General features: G+C 37.5%; 2 protein-coding genes across 2 annotated transcripts; both read right to left on the bottom strand.

Moving 5' to 3' along the window:
* Window positions 1-331: 331 nt before the first annotated feature.
* LOC100970983 (olfactory receptor 14J1) lies at window positions 332-11,627 on the bottom strand. The gene is made up of 2 exons (XM_057302460.1): window positions 11,543-11,627; window positions 332-6,722 (listed from the first exon to the last, which is right to left on the bottom strand). The coding sequence occupies exon 2, from the start codon at window positions 6,692-6,694 to the stop codon at window positions 5,729-5,731; it is 966 nt and encodes a 321-aa protein (XP_057158443.1). The 5' UTR covers window positions 6,695-6,722; window positions 11,543-11,627; the 3' UTR covers window positions 332-5,728.
* Window positions 11,628-21,673: 10,046 nt separating this feature from the next.
* LOC100991028 (olfactory receptor 2B6-like) lies at window positions 21,674-22,744 on the bottom strand. Its single transcript, XM_008955073.2, is given in 2 exon segments — window positions 21,674-22,535; window positions 22,537-22,744. Coding segments are annotated over 2 exon segments (1,005 nt in total). The 5' UTR covers window positions 22,680-22,744.
* Between the last annotated feature and the right edge of the window lie 673 nt (window positions 22,745-23,417).

The following is a 23,417-nucleotide window of genomic DNA, read 5'->3' as shown; positions in this document are numbered from 1 at the left end:
CTTGAACCAGGAGGTGGAGGTTGCAGTGAGCCAAGATTGCACCACTGCACTCCAGCCTGGGTGACAGAGTGAGACCCTGTCTCAAAAGAAAAAAAACTTTGTAATTTTAAAGAAGGTATTTTTGGAAGATAGGACACCAAACATGAATTATAAAACACAAAGTTGATAGATTGAACTACATCAAAATTTTTAAAGTTTTACTCTCCAAAAGAACCTGATGGAAAAAAAAGACAACCACAGGAGATTAGAAAAAACATTTGTAATACGTGTATCTGACAAAAGATTTTTACCCAGTATATATACATATATACACACATATGTAAATGTCTTCATAATAGAAAGATTAACAGCTTGTTTTAAAAATGGGCCAAGTGTCTGAGCAAACACTTCACAAATGAAGACACACAAATAACTAATAAGTCCATGAAAAGATGTTCAACCTTGTTGAACAGGGCAATACAAAATAAACTCATCGATATATATCACCATGAATGTGTTTAAAAAGCTAAAAGTTTTTCAAAACACCTGACAAGGTAGCCAAGATGGTCTTGATCTCCTGACCTCGTCATCCACCCACCTCGGCCTCCCAAAGTGCTGGGATTACAGGCATGAGCCACCACGCCCAGCCCTTTATAACAATTCTTGATTATCTAGGGAATATAATATGGAACAACTACTTTAGAAATCAGTGTGGGAGGCTGGAAAGATGGTGGAATAGAAACAGCTTCGGTCTGCAGCTCCCACTGAGATCAGTGCAGAAGCCAGATGATTTCTGCATTTCTAACTGAGATACCCGACTAATCTCACTGGGACTGGTTAGACAGTGGGTGCAGCCCAGGGAGGGCTAGCCGAAGCGGGGTGGGGCATCGCCTCACCCAGGGAAACGCAAAGGGTCAGACAACTCCCTCCCCTAGCCAAGGGAAGCCATGAGGGACTGAGCCATGAAGAACAGTGCACTCCAGCCCAGATACTACGCTTTTCCCATGGATTTCGCAAACCACAGAACAGTAGATTCCCTTGGGTGCCTACGCTACTGGGGTCCTGGGTTTCAAGCACAAAACTGGGCGGCTTTTTGGGCAGAGACTGAGCTAGCTGCAAGAGTACAGCTAAGGCAGTGTTTAAAGGGAAATTTATAGCACTAAATGCCCACAGGAGAAAGCAGGAAAGATCTAAAATCGACACCCTAATATCGCAATTAAAAGAACTAGAGAAGCAAGAGAAAACAAATTCAAAAGCTAGCAGAAGACAAGAAATAACTAAGATCAGAGCAGAAATGAAGGAGATAGAGACACACAAAAAAATTCAAAAAATCAATGAATCCAGGAGCTGGTTTTTTTGAAATAATTAACAAAGTAGACTGCTAGCCAGACTAATAAAGAAGACAAGAGAGAAAAATCAATAGATACTATGAAAATGATAAATGGAATATCACTGCTGATCTCACAGAAATAAAAACTACCATCAGGGAATACTATAAACATCTCTATGCAAATAAACTACAAAATCTAGAAAAAATGGATAAATGCCTGGACACATAAACCCTTCCAAGACTAAACCAGGAAGAAGTCTAATGCCTGAATAGACCAATAACAAGTTCTGAAATTGAGGTAGTAATTAATAGCCTACCAACCAAGAAAAGCCCAGAACCAGACAGATTCACAGTCGAATTCTACCGCAAGTACTAAAAGGAGCTGGTACCATTCCTTCTGAAAATATTTCAAACAATAGAAAAAGAGGGAATCCTCCATAACTCATTTTATGAGGCCAGCATCAACCTGATACCAAAACCTGGCAGAGACACAACAAAAAAAGAAAATTTCAGGCCAATATCCCTGATGAACATTGATGTGAAAATCCTCAATAAAATACTGGCAAACTGAATCCAGCAGCACATCAAAAACTCATTTACCATGATCAAGTCAGCTTCATCCCTGGGATGCAAAGCTGATTCAAATATGCAAATCAATAAATGGAATCTATCACATAAACAGAACCAATGACAAAAACCACATGATTATCTCAATAGATGCAGAAAAGGCCTTCGACAAAATTCAACAGCCCTTCATGCTAAAAACTCTCAATAAACTAGATATTGATGGAATGTATCTCAAAATAATAAAAGCTATCTATGACAAACTCACAGCCAATATCATACTGAATGGGCAAAAGCTGGAAGCATTCCCTGAGAAAACTGTCACAAGACAAGGATGCCCTCTCTCACCACTCTTATTCAACATAATGTTGGAAGTTCTGGCCAGGGCAATCAGGCAAGAGAAAAAAATAAAAGGTATTCAAATAGAAGGAGAGGAATTCAAATTGTCTCTGTTTGCAGATGACATGATTCTATACTTAGAAAACCCCATCATCTCAGCCCAAAATCTCCTTAAGCTTATAAGCAATTTCAGCAAAGTCTCAGGATACAAAATCAATGTGCAAAAACCACAAGCATTCCTATACACCAATAATAAAAAAAACAGAGAGCCAAATCATGAGTGAACTCCCATTCATAACTGCTACAAAGAGAATAAAATACCCAGGAATACAACTTACAAGGCATGTGAAGGACCTCTTCAAGGAGAACTACAAACCACTGCTCAAGGAGAGAGGGCACAAACAAATGGAAAAACATTCCATCCTCATGGGTAGGAAGAATCAATATCATGAAAAATGGCCATATTGCCCAAAGTAATTTATAGATTCAATGCTATCCCCATCAAGTTACCATTGACTTTCTTCACAGAATAGGAAAAAACTACTTTAAATTTCATATGGAACCAAACAAGAGCCCACATAGCCAAGATAATCCTAAGCAAAAAGAACAAAGCTGGAAGCATCATGCTACCTGACTTCAAAGTATACTACAAAGCTACAGTAACCAAAATAGCATGGTACTGGTACCAAAACAGATATATAGACCAACAGAACAGAACAGAGGCCTCAAAAATAATGCCACACATCTACAACCATCTGATCTTTGACAAACTTGACAAAAACAAGCAATGGGGAAAGAATCCCCTATTTAATAAATGCTGTTGAGAAAACTGGCTAGCCATATGCAGAAAACTGAAACTGGACTCCTTCCTTATACCTTATACAAAAATTAACTCAAGATGGATTAAAGACTTAAACGTAAGACCTAAAACCATAAAAACCCAAGAAGAAAACCTAGGCAATACCATTCAGGATTTAGGCATGGGCAGAGACTTCATGACTAAAACATCAAAAGCAATGACAACAAAAGCCAAAATTGACAAATGGGATCAAATTAAACTAAAGAGCTTCTGCACAGCAAAAGAAACCATCAGCAGAGTGAATAGGCAACCTACAGAATGGGAGAACATTTTTGTAATCTATCCATCTGACAAAGGGCTAATATCCAGAATCTACAAAGAATTTAAACAAATTTACAAGAAAAAAACAAACAACCCCATCAAAATGTGGGCGAAGGATGTGAACAGACACTTTTTGGATTCTCCAGGTTCAAGCGATTCTCCTGCCTCAGCCTCCTGAGTAGCCGGGATTACAGGTGCATGGCACCACGCCCAGCTAAGTTTTTGTATTTTTAGTTGAGATGGAGTTTCACCATGTTAGCCAGGATGGTCTCAATCTCCTGACCTCATGATCTGCCCACTGCAGCCCCCTAAAATGCTGGGATTACAGGCATGAGCCAATGCCCTGGCCTGACAGACACTTTTTAAAATAAGACATTTATGTGGCCAACAAACATATGAAAAAAAGCTCATCATCACTGGTCATCAGAGAAATGCGAATCAAAACCATAATGAGATACCATCTCATGCCAGTTAGAATGGCTATCGTTAAAAAGGCAGGAAACAACAGATGCTAGAGAGGACGTGGAGAAACAGGAACACTTTTACATTGTTGGTGGGACTGTAAACTAGTTCAACCATTGTGGAAACAGTGTGGCAATTCCTCAAGGATCTAGAATCAAAAATACCATTTGACCCAGGAATCCCTTTACAGGGTATATACCCAAAGGATTATAAATCATTCTACTATAAAGACACATGCACACATATGTTTATTGTGGCACTGTTTACAATAGCAAAGACTTGAAACCAACCCAAATGCCCATCAATAATACACTGGATAAAGAAAAGATGGCACATATACACCCATGGAATACTATGGAATACTATGCAGCCATAAAAAAGATGATTTCATGTCCTTTTCAGGGACATGGATGAAGCTGGAAATCATCATTCTCAGCAAACTAACACAAGAACATAAAACTAAACATTGCATGTTCTCACTCATAAGTAGGAGCTGAACAATGAGAACACATGGACACAGGTAGGGGAACATCACACACTGGGGCCTGTTTGGGGGTGAGGGGGTAGGGGAGGGATAGCATTAGGAGAAATACCTAACGTAGTTGACAGGTTGATGGGTGCAGCAAACCACCATGGTATGTGTATACCTATGTAACAAACCTGCAAGTTCTGCACATGTACCCCAGAGCTTAAAGTATATAAAAAAAAAGAAAAAATCTCATGTGGCAGATTAAAGAAAAAAAAACTTACTAAGGTATATGCATATGTAGATATTATAACCATTAATTCAAAAAAGTCCTATAAAAACATTTCCCATTACTGAGCAATTGCTCATTCCCTTTGTCATTAAAACATGCACTTTGATTTACTTCAAAACTGAGGGGACTAGTCCAGTTTTGTACTCTTGTAAATTATGAGTCTTTCTTGAAGAAATCTGCAGCATTACACAAAATTGAATCAGATATTCAGATTCACAAGATTTATGCCTCCTTATCTCACACATTCATAAGTTGGATCTCTTCATTTGCAGTTTATCTATATTCTGTTTCATGGAACTAGGGAGCATCCCCTGCCTAACTCTGTAAAACCAGTTTGTCAAACTCTTGTATAGATCAGAAAAATAAAGGAATTAATATAAATACCTCCAGTAATAGGGATGCACAAGGGTGATGACAATTTTATTAATAGATTATAGTAGTATATGCTTATATTTATAGATTATACACATCACACACACACATAAACATACACACTCACATTTGGGTAATAATGCATTTGCCATCAGTAAGGAACATAAATGACCTTATTGTTTGAGTCAGACAAATATTAATTTGAATCACAGCTTAACTACCATTTATTTGAGAAATCTCAGGAAAATTAATTAATCCTTCCTAAATTTATTGTTCCTATTGGCAAAATGGGGACAATATGTTATAGCTAGAAGAGTTGTTTTCTTGAGTCAAAAAAATGTATATATATAAAGCACTTGATACTTACTAGGGGCTGAATAAATTGTTGAAATCACCACTGTAATAATAGTAAAAGAACTTAATATGAATACTTAATATGGATAGAAAACTAGGAGGCCCACTGGAAATACCATATATGCACCATCATATTAACCCAGTTAGCTTCATCTATCTCCAACCTTATTTGTTAATAACAAGTTTTAAATTATACAGGCCAGACTCCAAACTAATTGTCTTTCTCCTTCATTTCAGAAAAATTTTCCAAAGATGACTTAAAATAACACTTGAATTGGAGGGAGGAAGGAAAGCTAATATTATTAGAGCACAACATCTTAAATTTTAAAGAATTATATTTGAGAGGAATATATACAATAGACAGCTTGGAAGAGCGTTCTGGGAAGAAGCAAGATTCACCTCTCTTCCAATCTGAAACATAATAAAAATGCCTTTCATTTGTATGGTTCTTCAGAGTTTAAACATGGCTTTTAAGCACATTTTTCTCTGAGGAAGCTCTTCCTTTGACAGCATCTTCCTCAGTGCTGCCTTCATGGCATCATTCCGTAAGCTATAGATGACTGGATTGAGTGTTGGAGGTATCACAGTATAGAATACGGAGAATACAAGGTCCACAGTCGATGAGGAATCAGAAGGCAGTCTGAGAAACTCAAAGCCTGCAGCTGAAAGAAAGAAGGTGGCTACAAATAGGTGTGGTAGGCAGGTGGAGAAGACCTTGGTCCGGCCCTCAGCTGATGGGATTCTCAGCACTGTAGAGAAGATGAGAATGTAGGAGAGCACAATGGAGATCAAACAGATAAATGCTGCAGACGTTGTGAATGCAGCCAGTGCAATCTCATTAATGAATTCATAAGAACAGGCAAGTTTCAGCATCTGAGGAACATCACAGAAGAATTGGTGAATGACTCTGTTCCCACAGAGAGGTATGGAGAAGTTAATGGCAGCATGCATGAGCCCAGAGAGGCCCCCAGCAATCCACACAGCTATCACCGCATGCCTACAGGCATGGGGATCCATAATAGTCTCATAATGAAGTGGTTGACAGATTGCTGCGTACCTGTCATAAGACATCACTGTGAGAATGGCCACTTCTGATGAGGCCAGAGCTATGAAGAAGAAAACCTGAAGAATGCACTGAACAAGAGAAATGTAACCGTTGCCCATAAGTGAATTTGCAATGGACTGGGGGACTGTGACAGAGATGAAGCAGAGGTCCAGAACAGAGAGGTGCTTTAAAAAGTAATACATGGGGGAATGGAGACGACGGTCCACGGTAATGATGGTGATAATGAGGAGGTTGCCTGTCAAAGCCAGCAGGTATGTCACCAGAAATACCAATGCATGTAAAATCTGAAGCTTACGCTCATCAGAAAACCCCATAAGAAGGAATCCACTCATTGAAGTCAAATTGACCATAGTCTCTCTGAAGATACCAAGTGTGACTCTGTTTAGGAAGCCAAAGAACAGTAGGAAGAAAATGCATGACATCTAATATATTTGTGTGTCAAGTAACTCAATTCCTCAGCATGGAGGTACTGAAATGAGATGAATTTATTTTCATTGTGATTAGTTAATATTCAATTCAAAAACGTTTTAGCAATTATTCAGAAATAGAATCCCTGAATGTGATCAACAAGTCACAAACATTTTCTGGAGCAGAGTTTGCATTGTCAAAGAGGGAGAAATTGATGGAAATGATAAAGTCTTTACCTTCAATAAAGTCAATGAAAATGATTCTAGCATACCAATCTCATTACATCTTCTATATGATGCCTTAGTATTACAACGATGCACTATATAGCTTCTTTTGCTAACCAGCTAACATGAAGTTATTGATACCACCTTGCAAATGGATCTAGAAACAGCTCAGAGGCAGATCTAGAAACAGCTCAGAAGCTAATCTAGAAGACAGGTTAGCTCAAAGAACAGTCATATTTTTTCCTTTGAAAAGCTCTTAACATTTTAAAAAGATTACATTTGATTGTAATAAACTTTTCATAGAAATTTTGAAAAATGAAATGTCTCAAAATTGTAAAATGCAGATGCCACTGATATCAGGCATTGAATCCTGAGCTTTGGAGATCTTGCAACTAAGTGACAAAGTTCACCGTCAAAGAACGTTTAATTCTCAAAATTCTTATGACAACTTGGGGTTGGACATTTTCAATCAAATCCATTTGAAGAAATAAAGAGATTTTCTAAAATCTATGTGATAGGCAGAATGCTAGGTAGTAGAGTATATATCTTTCTAGTGCTGTGTCTCATTGTGACTTCCTGAATGCAAATATATTAGATAGTGGGAGCCCATTTCTTAAAATAACCAACCAAACAAAAAAAAATCTATACCAGATGTAACAATTGTTAGGAGGATTAAATGATGTAACTTTTCCTATTTCATTTTAAATGTGCTATTATTATAGAATCAACATCATCATAGAATTATTTTGTGTATCAGAATCACTCTGCTAACTAATTTTTGCCTCTTTTTTTCTTTTTAAATCTGTGCATTTGTTGAAAGGTCAATCAGTATCATTTTCACTGAGTTTCTTCTGCACAAAGACTATTCCTTCATCATTTCTGTCCATTTCTTCACCCTTGACCAAAGATATCTAACATATAGGTTCTAAGTAAATACTTATTTAACGGGATATCTACATAATTGATTTCAGTTCTATATAGACAAAAACTTAATGGCTAAGTTACATGAGTTAATGCATCTGATTTTGAAGTAACTGCATCTGATATTGTAGTTTGTTTCACTTATTAATCCCTAAGCTGTAGGAAAAGGTTAAAAATCACTTAAACCAAGATCTTTTTGATTTTGCTGTAATTTATTTTGAGAACTGACTGAAACTAATTTCTAGGAAATTTTTTTTTTCCACAAGGAACAGTCTGAGGGCTGGAAGGGCCCTTAATCCCTCACTGATGGTCACACCCCCTGCTTCATGGCAGTAGGAATCAGAGGAAAACAGGGGTTACTTTCTTCAAAGTTTCTCTAGGTTTCTTGCTCCTACAGTTTTCCTGGTCCTCCATTAGGTATAGCTTAATCCCCAGTGTTGCCAATCTTAATGCCTGGCTTAACTTGCTCCAAATATTTGATGGTAGTTTTGGAATTTAAAATAAAATGTGAATAGATGAAAGCAATTCACTTATATTTTAAAACTTACTGTCTCTGGCTTGAAAATCAAAAGCATCATGTTACTTACCACTTCTAATACACATTGTTAATGTAATCTAAGAAAAACCTCTATCATTTAGCCTCCCCATTAAGGTTTCTCCATAGAGGGAAGGAGGAGAAAAATCGTAAGAAAAAACTTGAATGCACACATCATATTCTCCTCTCAACAACTCCCACCAACCTATTTTCATTTTTATTTTCTTTGAAGACATAGATAATAATTTTTATATCTGATTAATAAACGGAAAATTTCATCATTTTAATTTCACTAGTTCCAAATTGTACTGATTAATTCATCACTTATCAAATAAGAAGGAAGGGAATCATATACGTGTGGAGATACTCTTAGGATTAACGATGATACTGCGAGAACATATAAAACCTGTGTTCAATCCTTCCAAGTCATACCTGCATTAAATACTTTATTTTATAATAAAACTAAACATTTTTTGGTGGAGAGTATAATGATTCTTTCAATGTCATTTGTTTCCCCCAAGCATTTTTTTCTGTCTTCACTAACCACTTATATGCAAATTTTATCCTACAAAACATTTCTAAACTTTTCCGTTTTTTACCTCTCATATGTTGAAACCCTCAATTTTTTTGAAAGTAGTTCTCTTTTAGGTTCAGTGGTACATGTGCAAATATGTTATGTAGGTAAACTCTAATTCATTCCAGTAGCTGCTCTAAAGAGTTAGAATCCTGTGTCTCTTCTTCACTATTTTCCTCTATTTCCTGGGAGGTAGCATTGCCAATAACTTCAATGAGAAAACATAGGTAATTATATGTTAAGCCCCTCAGTTTCCTACCTGTATATAAACGAAATGATCTCTAACATGATTTAATTCCACCCACTCTAGGGTTTCAAAGGCAGAGAAAGAGCTCTTTTTTCCTTTCCAAGTCAGTGACCAACCATATACTCAACCTTGCTCTATCGCAAAGGGCATCTTTGCCACAGTGTGCGCTTGCTCTCTCTCTCTCTTTCATAATAGTGCACATTTTATGTGTGTGTGTGTGTCTGTATATGTGTGTGTATAAAATCAACACAAACTCCATGTCTAAAAATTCTAATAATGTTGATTTACTGAGATTACTCTTAATGAACCAGATTGTTTCACTATGCTCTGTTGATAGATGACAGATTAGAGATAGATAGATGATGATAGATAGATAGATAGATAGATAGATAGATAGATAGATAGAGATAATCTTAAGACTCATCCATTTTAAAGAAAAAGAAAAGTCTTCACTCCACACTTAGGACTTACTTATAATGTCCCTTCTCTTTACAGCCATGCTTTATGAGCAGAATAGGGTATCATTCTGTGCCCTGGCACATTTGGTTCAATTTTTGAACCATGTTAATCATTCTTGCTTCATGAGTCCTCACAAACAGCTCCAGCAAATCCACAAATAACTATCACAATGGTAAATTCAATGCACTCTTTCTATTTTGTTTTTATTTTAAATTTTCTTTCTCAAATATATGACACTATTATACAGTTCTTTCTTCTAAAACTCTATTGGCTCTATGCCACTTAGTTCTGGTTTTCTATTTCCTCTCTGAATATTTTTTCTTAGTCTCATTATCTGGGTCTTCTTTTAACATTTATTGAAATTTGATGGTTTCCAAAAATTTGTCCTGACACTTTCTTTCTGTACTTTTTTTTACTCAAAAATATCCCGGTGCCTTTTAAAGAAGACAGATTAACTATTTTCCTACACAATAGAAAATAATAGTCTGCTGTTTCGAGCACTACCATAGGTCTTCTGGGTTGCAGGTCCTCATATCCTGCTTCACGGTTGGCACATCACTGCCCCTGAATGGGTCTTTCCCATAAAGACTCATCTCTTCTCCCAGACATCTCCCTGTCACTGTGACCTATTTCAAAGAATGGCACAACTTTGCTTTAATCTGTATATCCAATCAAACACCAAAATTTTATTTGCTTACTATCTGTTGTAGTTATTACATCTTGCTGTCACACGTACAGATTAGTTCAAACCTTCATTATCTCTGGCAATATTTTATTCTTCAGTTTTATGTATTTCTAATCCAACTTCAATGCTGTTGCCAGGACAAATGGTGATGCAGATCACATCTTGTAACATTAATTTAGCTTTTAACTCTTTATTGACTTGATTATGCAATGATGCCCAAAAAGCTTAGGATGGCAAACAATATCTTTACAATGCTTCCTGACTGCCATTCCAGTATTATCTATCATTGTGACTTCTCTAACCCCATGCCAATCTCCATGTCTAATAATGGCGACTGACTTAATTACTCTTAATAAATCAATCAGGTTGTATCACCATGCTGTGTTTCTTTTCTTAAATCACACTATCCCTCCTGTCTGGAAGTCCTCCCATTAGAATTGCCCCTCATCGCTGAGCACGGTTGCTCACACCTGTAATCCCAGCACTTTGGGAGGCTGAGGTGGGGCAGATCACCTGAGGTCAGGATTTCAAAACCAGCCTGGCCAACATGGCGAAACCCCATCTCTACTAAAAATACAAAAATTAGCCAGGCACGGTGGTGGGCACCTGTAATCCCAGCTACTAGGGAGGCTGAGGCAGGAGAATTGTTTGAACCCAGGAGGCGGAGGTTACAGTGAGCCAAGGTCGCGCCATTGCACTCCAGCCTGGGTGACAGAGCGAGACTCGTCTCAAAAAAAGAAAAAAAAAAGAAAAAGAAAAAGAAAGAAAAAAAATCTCCCCTCATTTGTTTGGCAAATACTTAACTATCTTTTAACACAGCTACATTGTCTCTTTCCATTTATAATTCACCTGAGTTTAACTGTCGACCCAAGAAGAATTGTCACTCTTTGGAGCCCAGATTGCATTCATTTAAGATTCCTTATAATTTATACTAACTTTTTTATGCTTTATATACTTTTTTATAATTTATACTAACTTATTTGCATAGATATCCCAGCTTATTTAAACTGTTCTTAGTTAAGGAGTGAGAAATTATATATCTTATTTAGAGTTATAACTTTGAAGACTCGCATAGTCACTGGCACTAAGCAGGTGCTACATAAATGTTGGATAAATTCCATAAAATTTGAACAAGTTTTACTCACCAGAGTGGATCTCTCGGTAGAAACAAATCTCAATTGATCCTGAGACTGAGCATCTTTGTTCTAGAATCAAGCTGGTGTTTCAGTCTGTGAAATTTCCATGTAAGGAAAGGACTGAAACGCTTTTATATAGGACCAAACAGGATGTAACTGCCCAGGGACATTTAAATTTCCTATTAACTAAGGGGTATTTGAAATGAAGCCAGTGCTGTCCAGGCACTGGGGACAAAAATCCTGTGCAGGAAAGTTGGTGTTTCAGATAAAAACTATGAGTTCAAAGCAGGGGATTTCATGGACCTCTCCCTCAAGGAATTGCCTCAGTGGAAAGTAGTTAATTATTATCTTGGTTTAGCTAACTCTTCCAGTCGATGCATTTCAGGTTAAAAAAATGAATATTATACATAACTCGTTTTCTGTAACATAGGTTCACAGGTTTTTCTAGTAAAAAGGATTTTTTTCATTAATTAACAGTTTCATTTTAACTGGTCACCAATAAAATCACGCATGATTGCATTGGCCTTATGTAAAAAAAAAAAAGGAATACTTAGTAATTGTTTATTTACATAAACCCATACATAATAGTAGAATCAAAGAATCTCAGAATAAAACCATGACTTAGAGAGCTAAACTTTCTTCAAACATTCTAAAATTACTCTGAAACTGATAATCCAGCCCTCATTTTAACAATCCCCCAGATGAATAATTTTTACTCAAAAGTGAATGAATTCCATTCTTAAATACGTGTGATTATGGAAAAGGCATTTTTTAAAATTATACTTTAAATTTTAGGGTACATGTGCACAACGTGCAGGTTTGTTACATATGTATACATGTGCCATGTTGGTGTGCTGCACCAATTAACTAGTCATTTAGCATTAGGTATATCTCCTAATGCTATCCCTCCCCACTGCCCCCACCCCACAACAGGCCCCAGAGTGTGATGTTCCCCTTCCTGTGTCCATGTGTTCTCATTGTTCAATTCCCACCTATGAGTGAGAACATGCGATGTTTGGGTTTTTGTCCTTTTGATAGTTTGCTGAAAATGATGGTTTCCAGCTTCATCCATGTCCCTACAAAGGACATGAACTCATCATTTTTTATGGCTGCATAGTATTCCATGGTGTATACGTGCCACATTTTCTTAATCCAGTCTATCATTGTTGGACATTTGGGTTGGTTCCAAGTCTTTGCTATTGTGAATAGTGCCACAATAAACATATGTGTGCATGTGTCTTTCTAGCAGCATGATTTATAATCCTTTGTGTATATATCCAGTAATGGGATGGCTGGGTCAAATGGTATTTCCAGTTCTAGATCCCTGAGGAATCACCACACTGACTTCCACAATGGTTGAACTAGTTTACAGTCCCACCAACAGTGTAAAAGTGTTCCTGTTTCTCCATATCCTCTCCAGCACCTGTTGTTTCCTGACTTTTTAATGATTGCCATTCTAACTGATGTGAGATGGTATCTCATTGTGGTTTTGATTTGCATTTCTCTGATGGCCAGTGATGATGAGCATTTTTTCATGTGTTTTTTGGCTGCATAAATGTCTTCTTTTGAGAAGTGTCTGTTCATATCCTTCACCCACTTTTTGATGGGGTTGTTTTTTTCTTGTAAATTTGTTTGAGTTCATTGTAGATTCTGGATATTAGCCCTTTGTCAGATGCGTAGGTTGCAAAAATTTTCTCCCATTCTGTAGGTTGCCTGTTCACTCTGATGGTGGTTTCTTTTGCTGTGCAGAAGCTCTTTAGTTTAATTAGATTCCATTTGTCAATTTTGGCTTTTGTTGCCATTGCTTTTGGTGTTTTAGACATGAAGTCCTTGCCCATGCCTATGTCCTGAATGGTATTGCCTAGGTTTTGTTCTAGGGTTTTTCTGGTTTTAGGTCTAACATTGAAGTCTTTAATCCATCTTGAATTAATTTTTGTATAAGGTGTAAGGAAGGGATCCAGTTTCACCTTTCTACATATGGCTAGCCAGTTTTCCCAGCACCATTTATTAAATAGAGAATCCTTTCCCCATTGCTTGTTTTTGTCAGGTTTGTCAAAGATCAGATACTGGTAGATATGTGGCATTATTTCTGAGGCCTCTGTTCTGTTCCATTGGTCTATATCTGTTTTGGTACCAGTACCATGCTATTTTGGTTACTGTAGCCTTGTAGTATAGTTTGAAGTCAGGTAGCATGATGCCTCCAGCTTTGTTCTTCTGGCTTAGGATTGACTTGGCAATGTGGGCTCTTTTTTCATTCCATATGAACTTTAAAGTAGTTTTTTCCAACTCTGTGAAGAAAGTCATTGGTAGCTTGATGGGGATGGCATTGAATCTATAAATTACCTTGGGCAGTATGGCCATTTTCACGATATTGATTCTTCCTACCCATGAGCATGGAATGTTCTTCCATTTGTTTGTATCCTCTTTTATTTCATTGAGCAGTGGTTTGTAGTTCTCCTTGAAGAGGTCCTTCACATCCCTTGTAAGTTGGATTCCTAGGTTTTTATTCTCTTTGAAGCAATTGTGAATGGGAGTTCAGTCATGATTTGGCTCTCTGTCTGTTATCTGTGTATAAGAATGCTTGTGATTTTTGCACATTGATTTTTTATCCTCAGACTTTGCTGAAGTTGCCTATCAGCTTAAGGAGATTTTGGGCTGAGACGATGGGGTTTTCTAGATATACAATCATATCATCTGCAAAGAGGGACAATTTGACTTCCTCTTTTCCTAATTGAATGCCTTGGAAAAGGCATTTTTGAAATCATGATAAGGACACTTAACATAAAATCTACCTTCTTAGCATTGAAAGAAAATTTTTTAAAACTTTTAATATCAAAAATTTAATATATTGTATATTCTACTTGGCAAACGTTTAAAAATAGCTCTAAGTTCCCGTGTGTGTATATATATATATAATATATATGATTTATATTATGTGTATTATATATATGAATTATATATATAAATATAAGAAACTGAATTGTAAATGTTGCTGACCAATAAACTTTATTTTGATCTCCAGTGACAAATATAGTACCACATTAAGTACCACAATATGGTGTCTCAGTAAGGATCACAGGTTTTCATAAGGCTGTTTATGAACAATAAGAGACAATTAATGAATGATTAAAAAATACTCTGAGGTTTTTTTCATTTTGAGGAAAGAATTTTCTATTTTAACATTGACTTTGATTGTGATCTGATCAATGTTTTTGTAAAAGCTTTGGATACAGATGGTAGGTGGATTCAATATTATACATGGTGGTTAGTAGACAAATAATCCAAAAATTTCAACATACAACAATAATGGATAATTTAGAGAAAATTGTGGGATAGTTCAAATAGGATAAACTTTAATAAAATACTTTCCATAGATAAAGGCACATTAAAATTTGAGAGATGTGTGTTTTTCTTTTTTTTTTAAGATTGATTAAATCTAATCAATACATGCTAAGAGCATCCAATGACAAAGAAAACAGTTACAAAAAGACCCTATAGTAATATTTCAATTGATGAGTAATATTTTCGCTTTACTCTCTTCATCAGACCGAAACTGAATGAATCATTTCAGAATTAAATACATTAAGAAAATTGTAGACAAATGGATGTGTTAGCACACAAAAGCGATTGTCATTCATTCCAATTACTAGAAAGCTCAGGGTGACCTATATTTTCAAATATTAAAAATGTTTGTCTTTTAAAAATAAATTTAAATTTATCTATGTTCCTAGAATCAATCTAGTAATAATGGTTATTAGTTATATTCAGATAGTTGTTTTCTCAGCATAAACAATAATTTTCAAAACCTGTTCCTGATGATACAGTAACTACAGACTGATATTAAGAAATATTTATTTATTTATTTTTTAAAGGAAGGGTTTGAATCCCTTACAAAAGTTTTGTGGAGACCTTTTTGAATTCAGTGAAAAAATCTAATTTTGATATTGTAAAATTCTTTTTCTTTTTTTTTCATCTACACTTTCAATTTCCAACTCCTGTGTCTATGCCTTTAATATTCTGACTCATAATTCATGCCATGAGGATGTTTTTCCACAACTCCTCTAGGATAAAAGAAAGCCTACATTAATTTATGTTAGTAATAATAACATTGGACAGTCTGAAACTGCTTGTGGCTTATATAAAAGGGGTTTTCCACTAGAAGTTTAACTCAGGCAGGGCGAGGTGGCTCATGCCTGCAATCCCAACACTTTGGGAGGCCAAGGCAGGCAGATCACTAGAGCTCATGAGTTCAAGACCAGCCTGGGCAACATGGTGAGACCCTGTCTCTACAAAAAATACAAAAATTAATTTATCTATTATTTTCTATTTTATTAATTTCTATTATTAAATATTTTCTTTATTATTTCCTGGCTTCTACTGATATGGATTTATTTTTCTTTTTTTCCCTAGCTTTTTAAAATTTTCTATCCAGATCACAAAAAATTTTCTCCATATCAGCAATAAGACAGTTTTGCTATCTTATTTATGTGTTTACTGGAGTAGCGCATTTTATTTTTTTTCAATAACTTTTCTTTACATTCACAACTTGGCTAACTGGTGCAAAAGCCCTAGCTTCTGGCCTGTCTTGGCTTTTGATAGGCCTTCTTCACTAAGCTTAATCATTTCTAGCTTTTGATTTAAATAAGAGACATGTGACTCTTCCTTTCACTTGAATACTTAAAGGCCATTGTAGGATTATTAATTGGTCTCATTTCAATATTGTTGTGTCTTAGAAAATAGAGAGGCCTGAAGAGAGGGAGAGATGGTGGAACAGCCAGTGGGTGGAGCAATCAAAACATACATCATTTATCAATTAAGTTCACTGAATTACATGGGCAGTTTGTGGTTCCCTAAAACAATTACAATAGTAACATCAAAGATCACTGATCACACATCATCATAACTTTCACTCGCGTCCGTGTGAAGAGACCACCAAACAGGCTTTGTGTGAGCAATAAAGCTTTTTAATCACCTGGGTGCAGGCGGGCTGAGTCCGAAAAGAGAGTCAGCTAAGGGAGATAGGGGTGGGGCCTTATTATAAGATTTGGGTAGGTAAAGGAAAATTAGTCAAAGGGGGGTTGTTCTCTGGCGGGCAGGAGTGGGGGTCACAAGGTGCTCAGTGGGGGAGGTTTTTTGAGCCAGGATGAGCCAGGAAAAGGAATTTCACAAGGTAATGTCATCAGTTAAGGCAAGGACCGGCCATTTTCACTTCTTTTGTGGTGGAATGTCATCAGTTAAGGCAGGAACAGGCCATTTTCACTTATTTTGTGATTCTTCAGTTACTTCAGGCCATCTGGGCATATACGTGCAGGTCACAGGGGATGCGATGGCTTAGCTTGGTCTCAGAGGCCTGACAATAACGATACAATAATAACGAAAAAGTTTGAAATACTGTGAGAATTACCAAAACGTCACATAGAGATATGAAGGGAGCACATGCCGTTAGAAAAATGATACTGATAGATTTGCTCATTGCAAGGTTGCCACAAACCTTCAGGTGCAATAAAGTGAAGCACAATAAAATGAGACAGGCCTATATTTAGTCGAACATCATTCTGGGTGTGTTTGGAGAGGTGGCTCCTCTCTGCAGGCAGGTCCCCATTGATTTCCCAGCTCTCAGCAGAGAGGATAGCTACTCTCTGCAGCTGGTCATCCCGTCATCTCTCAGTTGTCCTCTACCATGCTATCGCTGATCCTGGGGCTTTTATGGACCTCAGAGGGGAGGAAGTGCATATGGAGTGGTCCATCCGTGGCCATGGGTGGGCAGAAAAAGGCACCACAAGACCCCACTCCAGTCCACCGGTGTGGCAGCCTGACCCCCAGCCTTCAGGCTCTTCCTGGCCTGAGGATGGGGCCTTACAGGGACCCGCTCCCTTCCACCTAGGAGCCCGTCTGCCTCCTGACGCCTTTCATGGTGCCAAGGGGCACCTGCAGGCCAACGCTTCCCCCGCATCCACTCTTGTCTGGCCCAACATCCAGAGGGGGCTGAGGTGGCAGGGCTCGATCATGCATATACCTGGCAGGGTTGTGACAGTGCCTGGGCTCAGCTCCACCTACTCCTAGATTGGATCAGTTGCAGAGAGTGGGGAGAGACCAGGCAGTAGGAGCAGGCACCTCCGAGCCTGCAATGGCAAAGGGGGCCTTCCCCGGCTCTCAAGAGCACACAGAGGCCCACATCTACTGTCTCGATTTGGACAGCTGCAGCTGTGCCTGGGGGTGTGGGGCTCCTGCCTGCTCCCAGCCCTCAAGAGCACATGGAGGCCCAAGTCTACAACCCTGAGGTGGGTGGCTGCAGCCGCGCCCAGGGTGGGCAGAGCTCCTGCCTGCTCCCAGCACACAGGAGCCCCGGGTATACTGCACCGACTTTGGCGGCTGCAGCTGTGCCTAGTCGGGCAGGGGCTTTCAGGGAGGCCCTGGATAGAGCAGAACGCAGGCCCTGGGTCTGGCTGTCGGGAGAGGCAGGCTCCGAGGTCACCCTAACGCCTCGGGTGACCTGTATAGAGCAGACCCCAGGGGACTGGCCCTGGGAGGCCTGCACAGAGCCTCCTCCCAAGGCCCAGGAACTCCAGCATGCCAACTGCAGATCATGGGACTTCTCAATGTTTAGTGTACTATGAATTACATTCAGTGCTTTTAGGTATTATGTATATTTAAACGTTGTGGTTTTCATCTCTAGAAGTTTGATTTTTAAAAGTATCTTCCTCGTCTCTAAATTTTTGAACATATGGTAAACAGTATAATTGTTTTAATGCCATAACTTGAATCATTCTAACATATGTGTCAGTTCTGAGTCAGGTTTGATTTATTGATTTTTCTCCTTACATCATATTTTCCTGCTTTTTTTCATGCTTAGTAAATTTTCATTGGAAAATTTTCTTTTACTGGGTATATCTGTAATCCTATAAATACCCTTGAGTTTATTCTGGAGTGTTACTAAGTTACTTGGATACAGTTTGATACTTTAGTCACTTGTTTTGAAGATTTGTTAGGTAAAACCAGAACAGTGTTTAGTTTAGAGCTAATTATTGAAATTCTTGAAGCAAGACACTTTTGATTGCTAAACTCAATGCCTCAGGAATTCTTAGGTTTTCATTCTGGCACATAAATAGCTTGAGAACCCACAAAATTCCCAGCCTTTGCATAAGCATTGGGCACTATTTACCTTAATCCATTAAGTGGTTCTTTCCTCATTCTTGGATAGCTTCCTCACACACATATGCAAATCAGCGCTCAGCTAAACTCAAGCAGGGCCCTCTCTCTGTGTATTAGTCCATTTTCATACTGCTATAAGGAAATACCTAAGACTGGGTAATTTGTAAAGAAAAGAGGTTTAATTGACTCACAGTTCCACATGGCTGGGGAGGCCTCAAGAAACTTACAATCATGGTGGAAGGTAAAGAGGAAGCACTGACCTTCTTCACATGGTGGCAGGAGAGAGAAGTGCAAGCAGGGGAAATGCCAGAGGCTTGTAAAACCATCAGATCTCATGAAAACTAACTCACTGTCACGAGACCAGAATAGGAGAAACCGCCCCCACAATCCAGTCACCTCCCTCCCTCAACATATGGGGATTACAATCGAGATGAGATTTGGATGGGGACACAGAGCCAAATCACATCATTCTGCAAGTCGTGAAAGATTTTTCTATGTTTAGCATTATCTTTTCTGACACTTTTTATGACAAATTCTGCCTTAGTCTGGATGCTCAGTTCTGCCTTTTTTATTTATTTCTCAGTTTTTTTCAAAAGTTGTATTCCTTGATGTAAAGGTAAATGTCTAATTTTATTTCAGTGACTTGTACATAGTTGCCATCAATAAATATTTACCAAATAAAGGAATACATTTTCATCATAAGATAAACCTCATCATAGCAACAGCTCATTTAAATGTTGCTGTTTATGTTGTTTTATAAGATATAACAAATAAATATTTTTATTTAATAATTTACTAATATTATTTTTAAATCATGTTGGGTAGTTAATCCAAACCAACAATATATAACTGTGATGAGAGTCAGAAAATTTCTATTATTTCTAAAAGTGTTGGGAATTATCCACTTCTCCTAGAATAAATATGATAGTAGACTTTGTTCTGATATAAATATTTTTACCTTATTGAATATGTTTTCCTACTGCTCCTATAGCACAGGGCCTATTTCTATTTAATGGCTTGCCAATTATTTGCATAATTGATGTAATATTTAGTAACTTTTAATATTTAATAACTTTACTAATGTTTTGGTAATACTTTCAGGAATGCGTAAAATATTTCCTTATTAAACTTGTTCAACATTGCCTTATTTTGATTTGCTTGCTTGATAGTACAGGTATATAATTTATTTAATGATATATTTAAATATATAGCCTTCCAAAATCTCAGGCAGCATACATGCAGAAATATTATACCTTTATAAAGTCAAAAATTTAAAACTGTTTAAAGATAAAATTTTTCTCTGGCATATCTGTAATAATGAAAGTGAATCAAAATATATTTCTAGGGCTTGGGGGACATATCTTGAGCAGCCACCCACATCAGCAAAACATTTCTCCAAGCACCCATATTTTTATTTAAAAATACATGCGATTTTCTCAACATAATATATCCATGTTTATTCCAATGCAACACAGTAGTTTCAATGTTCAATTATTTTGAGTTCTATTTATACTTCTAAGTTAAACAAACAAACCCAAGAATATGTTAACATTTTTATTAAATGACCACAAAAACTCCCAACATTCAACCTCTGAGAAATATACTGCTTTAATAGAATAAATAAATACAATAAGCGTTTTTTTCATAATACATATTAGGATGTATTTTATTTCATGCCAATAGCAGACTCCATGTATAAATGAACCATGGGTTGGGAAAAATACTGTGATCAAAAAAATGCAAAATGTCTAGGATCCTTTTCCAGATTATACTAGAATTAAGGAAATGAACTCACTTTCTCTTATATAGCCACGGGCCTTCAAAAGTGTTCCCAAAAACCTTTTATCTGTGTTCCAGCTTCTCATCTGTCTCACCACCGGGAGCCACAGAAAGTGGACATGCTCACAGTACAGGAAATAGAGCTTTGCACTGTTCTTTTAATGATGTGGATTTTTTGGTGAACTCACTCTATTTTGTCTTGGTTTCTTCGGCTTATAGGTTTGTGAGGCAGTTTATAGCAAAAGGCTATAAAAGTCTTTTTTTTTCTAAATAAAGATAATAGATCAACCAAAGTTTTGAATTCCACATGGTATTCTCAAACCCCCACACTGAAATAGGACTAAATTACCCAGTCAAGTGGTGAAGAAAGCTGCCTTGTCAAAACATGTAAATTCCCACTGAGTTTGTGTCCCTAAATTAGAATTTTTTCCACCTCAGGTTTTTCCCCTGCTGATCACTGTCCAAAGCATCTCACTGTTCATCTTTCCCCCCAGAGTAAGTTCTATTTGCATTGACCTAGGCCTCATTGTTGTGTACCACAAGAGCATAAGATTGACTAAGGCAAAACATTTATGGCAAAAAAAAAATTGTATTTAAAAGAATTCATGGCAAAAAAAATATATTTAAAATCATCACCTCTAAATTTGTTCATTAATTTCTCTTTCCATAATTCCATCTTAATGTTTTTGAACTAATTGTCTCTTGATTTTACTTGCCTGTGAGACCTTACAAAAGCATTTGAGGGTGATATAATTGGACATCGAATGTTAGAAGATGGCTAAATGGTGGCAATACATGTTGATCAAAATTAACTCACGATAGTACTGGCATGTTTTTCTAAGAGTTGGGATCATTTCTAATTTAATTGGGATTCATTTATAAACAATTTATGCTAAATATATTTCCTAAACTTTCTCAGTATCTTTTTCTCTAGCTATTATACCATTTTCCCTTACTTTAACTAGATTAACTAGTCATTAGGAATAGGGAGAAAAAAGACTGACTTGATGGAATCCAATATTGTAAAGCAGATAGTCTCGTAAGTGAAAAAATGCTATGTAGATTTTACCAAGAGTTGTTTTTTTCTTAGTCTTGTTCCACTTGTAAACTTTGTGTCACTTGATACTGTTCCCTCATCAATTCCATGTCCAACATCTTTTTGAAAGTCAAACACATCTATCCTCGCTTCTTAGGACTTCTTTTCAGATATCATCTTGTCTTAATCCAAAACTCTTTAGTCAGTGACCTTCTCAGGGCAGCTTTCACATCCTTGTTTCTCAATGTGTAGACGAATGGGTTGAGGGTGGGTGTGACAATGCCATAAAAGAGAGCCATGGTCTTCCCCCGGTCATGAGAATAGCTAGAGGGAGGCTGGACATACATACTGATGGCTGTGAAGTAGAAGAGGGAGACCACCAGCAAATGTGAGGCACAGGTATTGAAAGCCTTCCAGCGACTTTCAGCAGAGCAGATTCTCATTACTGCCTGAGCAATGAACACATAAGTGCCCAGGATGAGGGTGAGTGGCACCAGGAGAAGCAAAGCGCCTAGTACATTGAGCTCCATTTCATTCACACGAATATCAACACAGGCTAGTTTCAAAAGGGCTGGAACTTCACAGAAGAAATGGTCCAACACCCTCTGTCCACATCTTGGGGCCACCACTGTGAGAGTGGACTGGACAAGGGAGTTAGCAAAGCCACTGATCCAAGTGCCAGCAGCCATGTGGATACAGCGTCTATGGTTCATGATGACTGGGTAGTGAAGGGGCTTGCAAATGGCAGCGTAACGGTCAAAGGCCATGATGGCTAGAAGTATGCATTCAGTAGAACCCAGGGCCAAAAATATATAGAGTTGGGCAACACAACCCCCATAGCTAATGGTCTTTTCTGGTCCCCGGAGGTTGACCAGCATCTGTGGGACAGTGCTGGTGGTATAGCAGAGGTCCAGAAAGGATAGATTGGAGACAAAAAAGTACATGGGACTGTCAAGCTGGGGATCCAGATGGGAAACTAGGATAATGGAGATATTTCCAAATAGGGAAAAGATGTAGGCCACCAGAAAGATTACAGAGGGGTGTCTCTAGCCAGGGACGGTCAGAAAATCCCAATAGGATAAAATCATCTAGCGAGCTTTGATTGTTGATCCACATGTTAGCACTGGGAGGTGAAATTCCAGCTGAGACCTCTAAATACCCACAGTTAGGGATAGACATCAACAGTAGGAGGAAGCCACTGAGAATTAGAGATCAGAGATGCCAAGATGAAATTTTCATTTTTGCTCTAATCGGCATCTGTATCTTCATTACAGTAAAATATCATTTGCATCTACATCCTGATTATGATGAAATGTGGAGACAACATCATCAATGTAATATTGAAAGATTACTGAGAAAAGAATAAATACCACACCAGCAACATAGTTGGGAATTTTGCTTATTTAATATATGTCTTCTGGTTAGCTATTCACTCCATTTGGGTTTTCATATCTTCTCTTCTAAAAAGTTTTAGTATACTACCATCAACTCTACATGTCATGGATATGTAATGGTGGCAACAGAGTATAGATTAAAATCGAAGGAAAAGGCAGAACTTCCCAAAAACAGGTCAAACGAAGGCTGGCATGAAGACTACAGGAGGATGTGCAGCCAGGGAGAACGAAGACATCTTGGCATGTTCATCCTCTTGGTACAGATCCTGGTCAGAAAACACCATAAGAACTGGAGCACTTTATAAAGTCTGCATGATAAAAGGATGGAGTGCCACGACTTGTTTTACCCCTTCCAAGCTTTAATGCTACTCCTACTCAGAACATTTAAAAATAGGGAGAAAAAAGCCAAAAAAAAACAAACAAAATTACACACACACAAAAAAATCAGTCCTTAGAAATTTGTTTGCTGTGAAAATGCAACTTTAAAAATATCTGGATACATTTGATGAAATTTTAATCTCTG

This window comes from Pan paniscus, chromosome 5, assembly GCF_029289425.2.
Source record: "Pan paniscus chromosome 5, NHGRI_mPanPan1-v2.0_pri, whole genome shotgun sequence".
In the NCBI taxonomy this organism is placed as follows: domain Eukaryota; kingdom Metazoa; phylum Chordata; class Mammalia; order Primates; family Hominidae; genus Pan; species Pan paniscus.
This window is presented reverse-complemented; position numbering and strand designations above follow the sequence as displayed.

Bases quoted from the DNA above. Each gene is read 5' to 3' on its own strand.
- LOC100970983 (XM_057302460.1), bottom strand. From the start codon at position 6,694: ATGGTCAATTTGACTTCAATGAGTGGATTCCTTCTTATGGGGTTTTCT.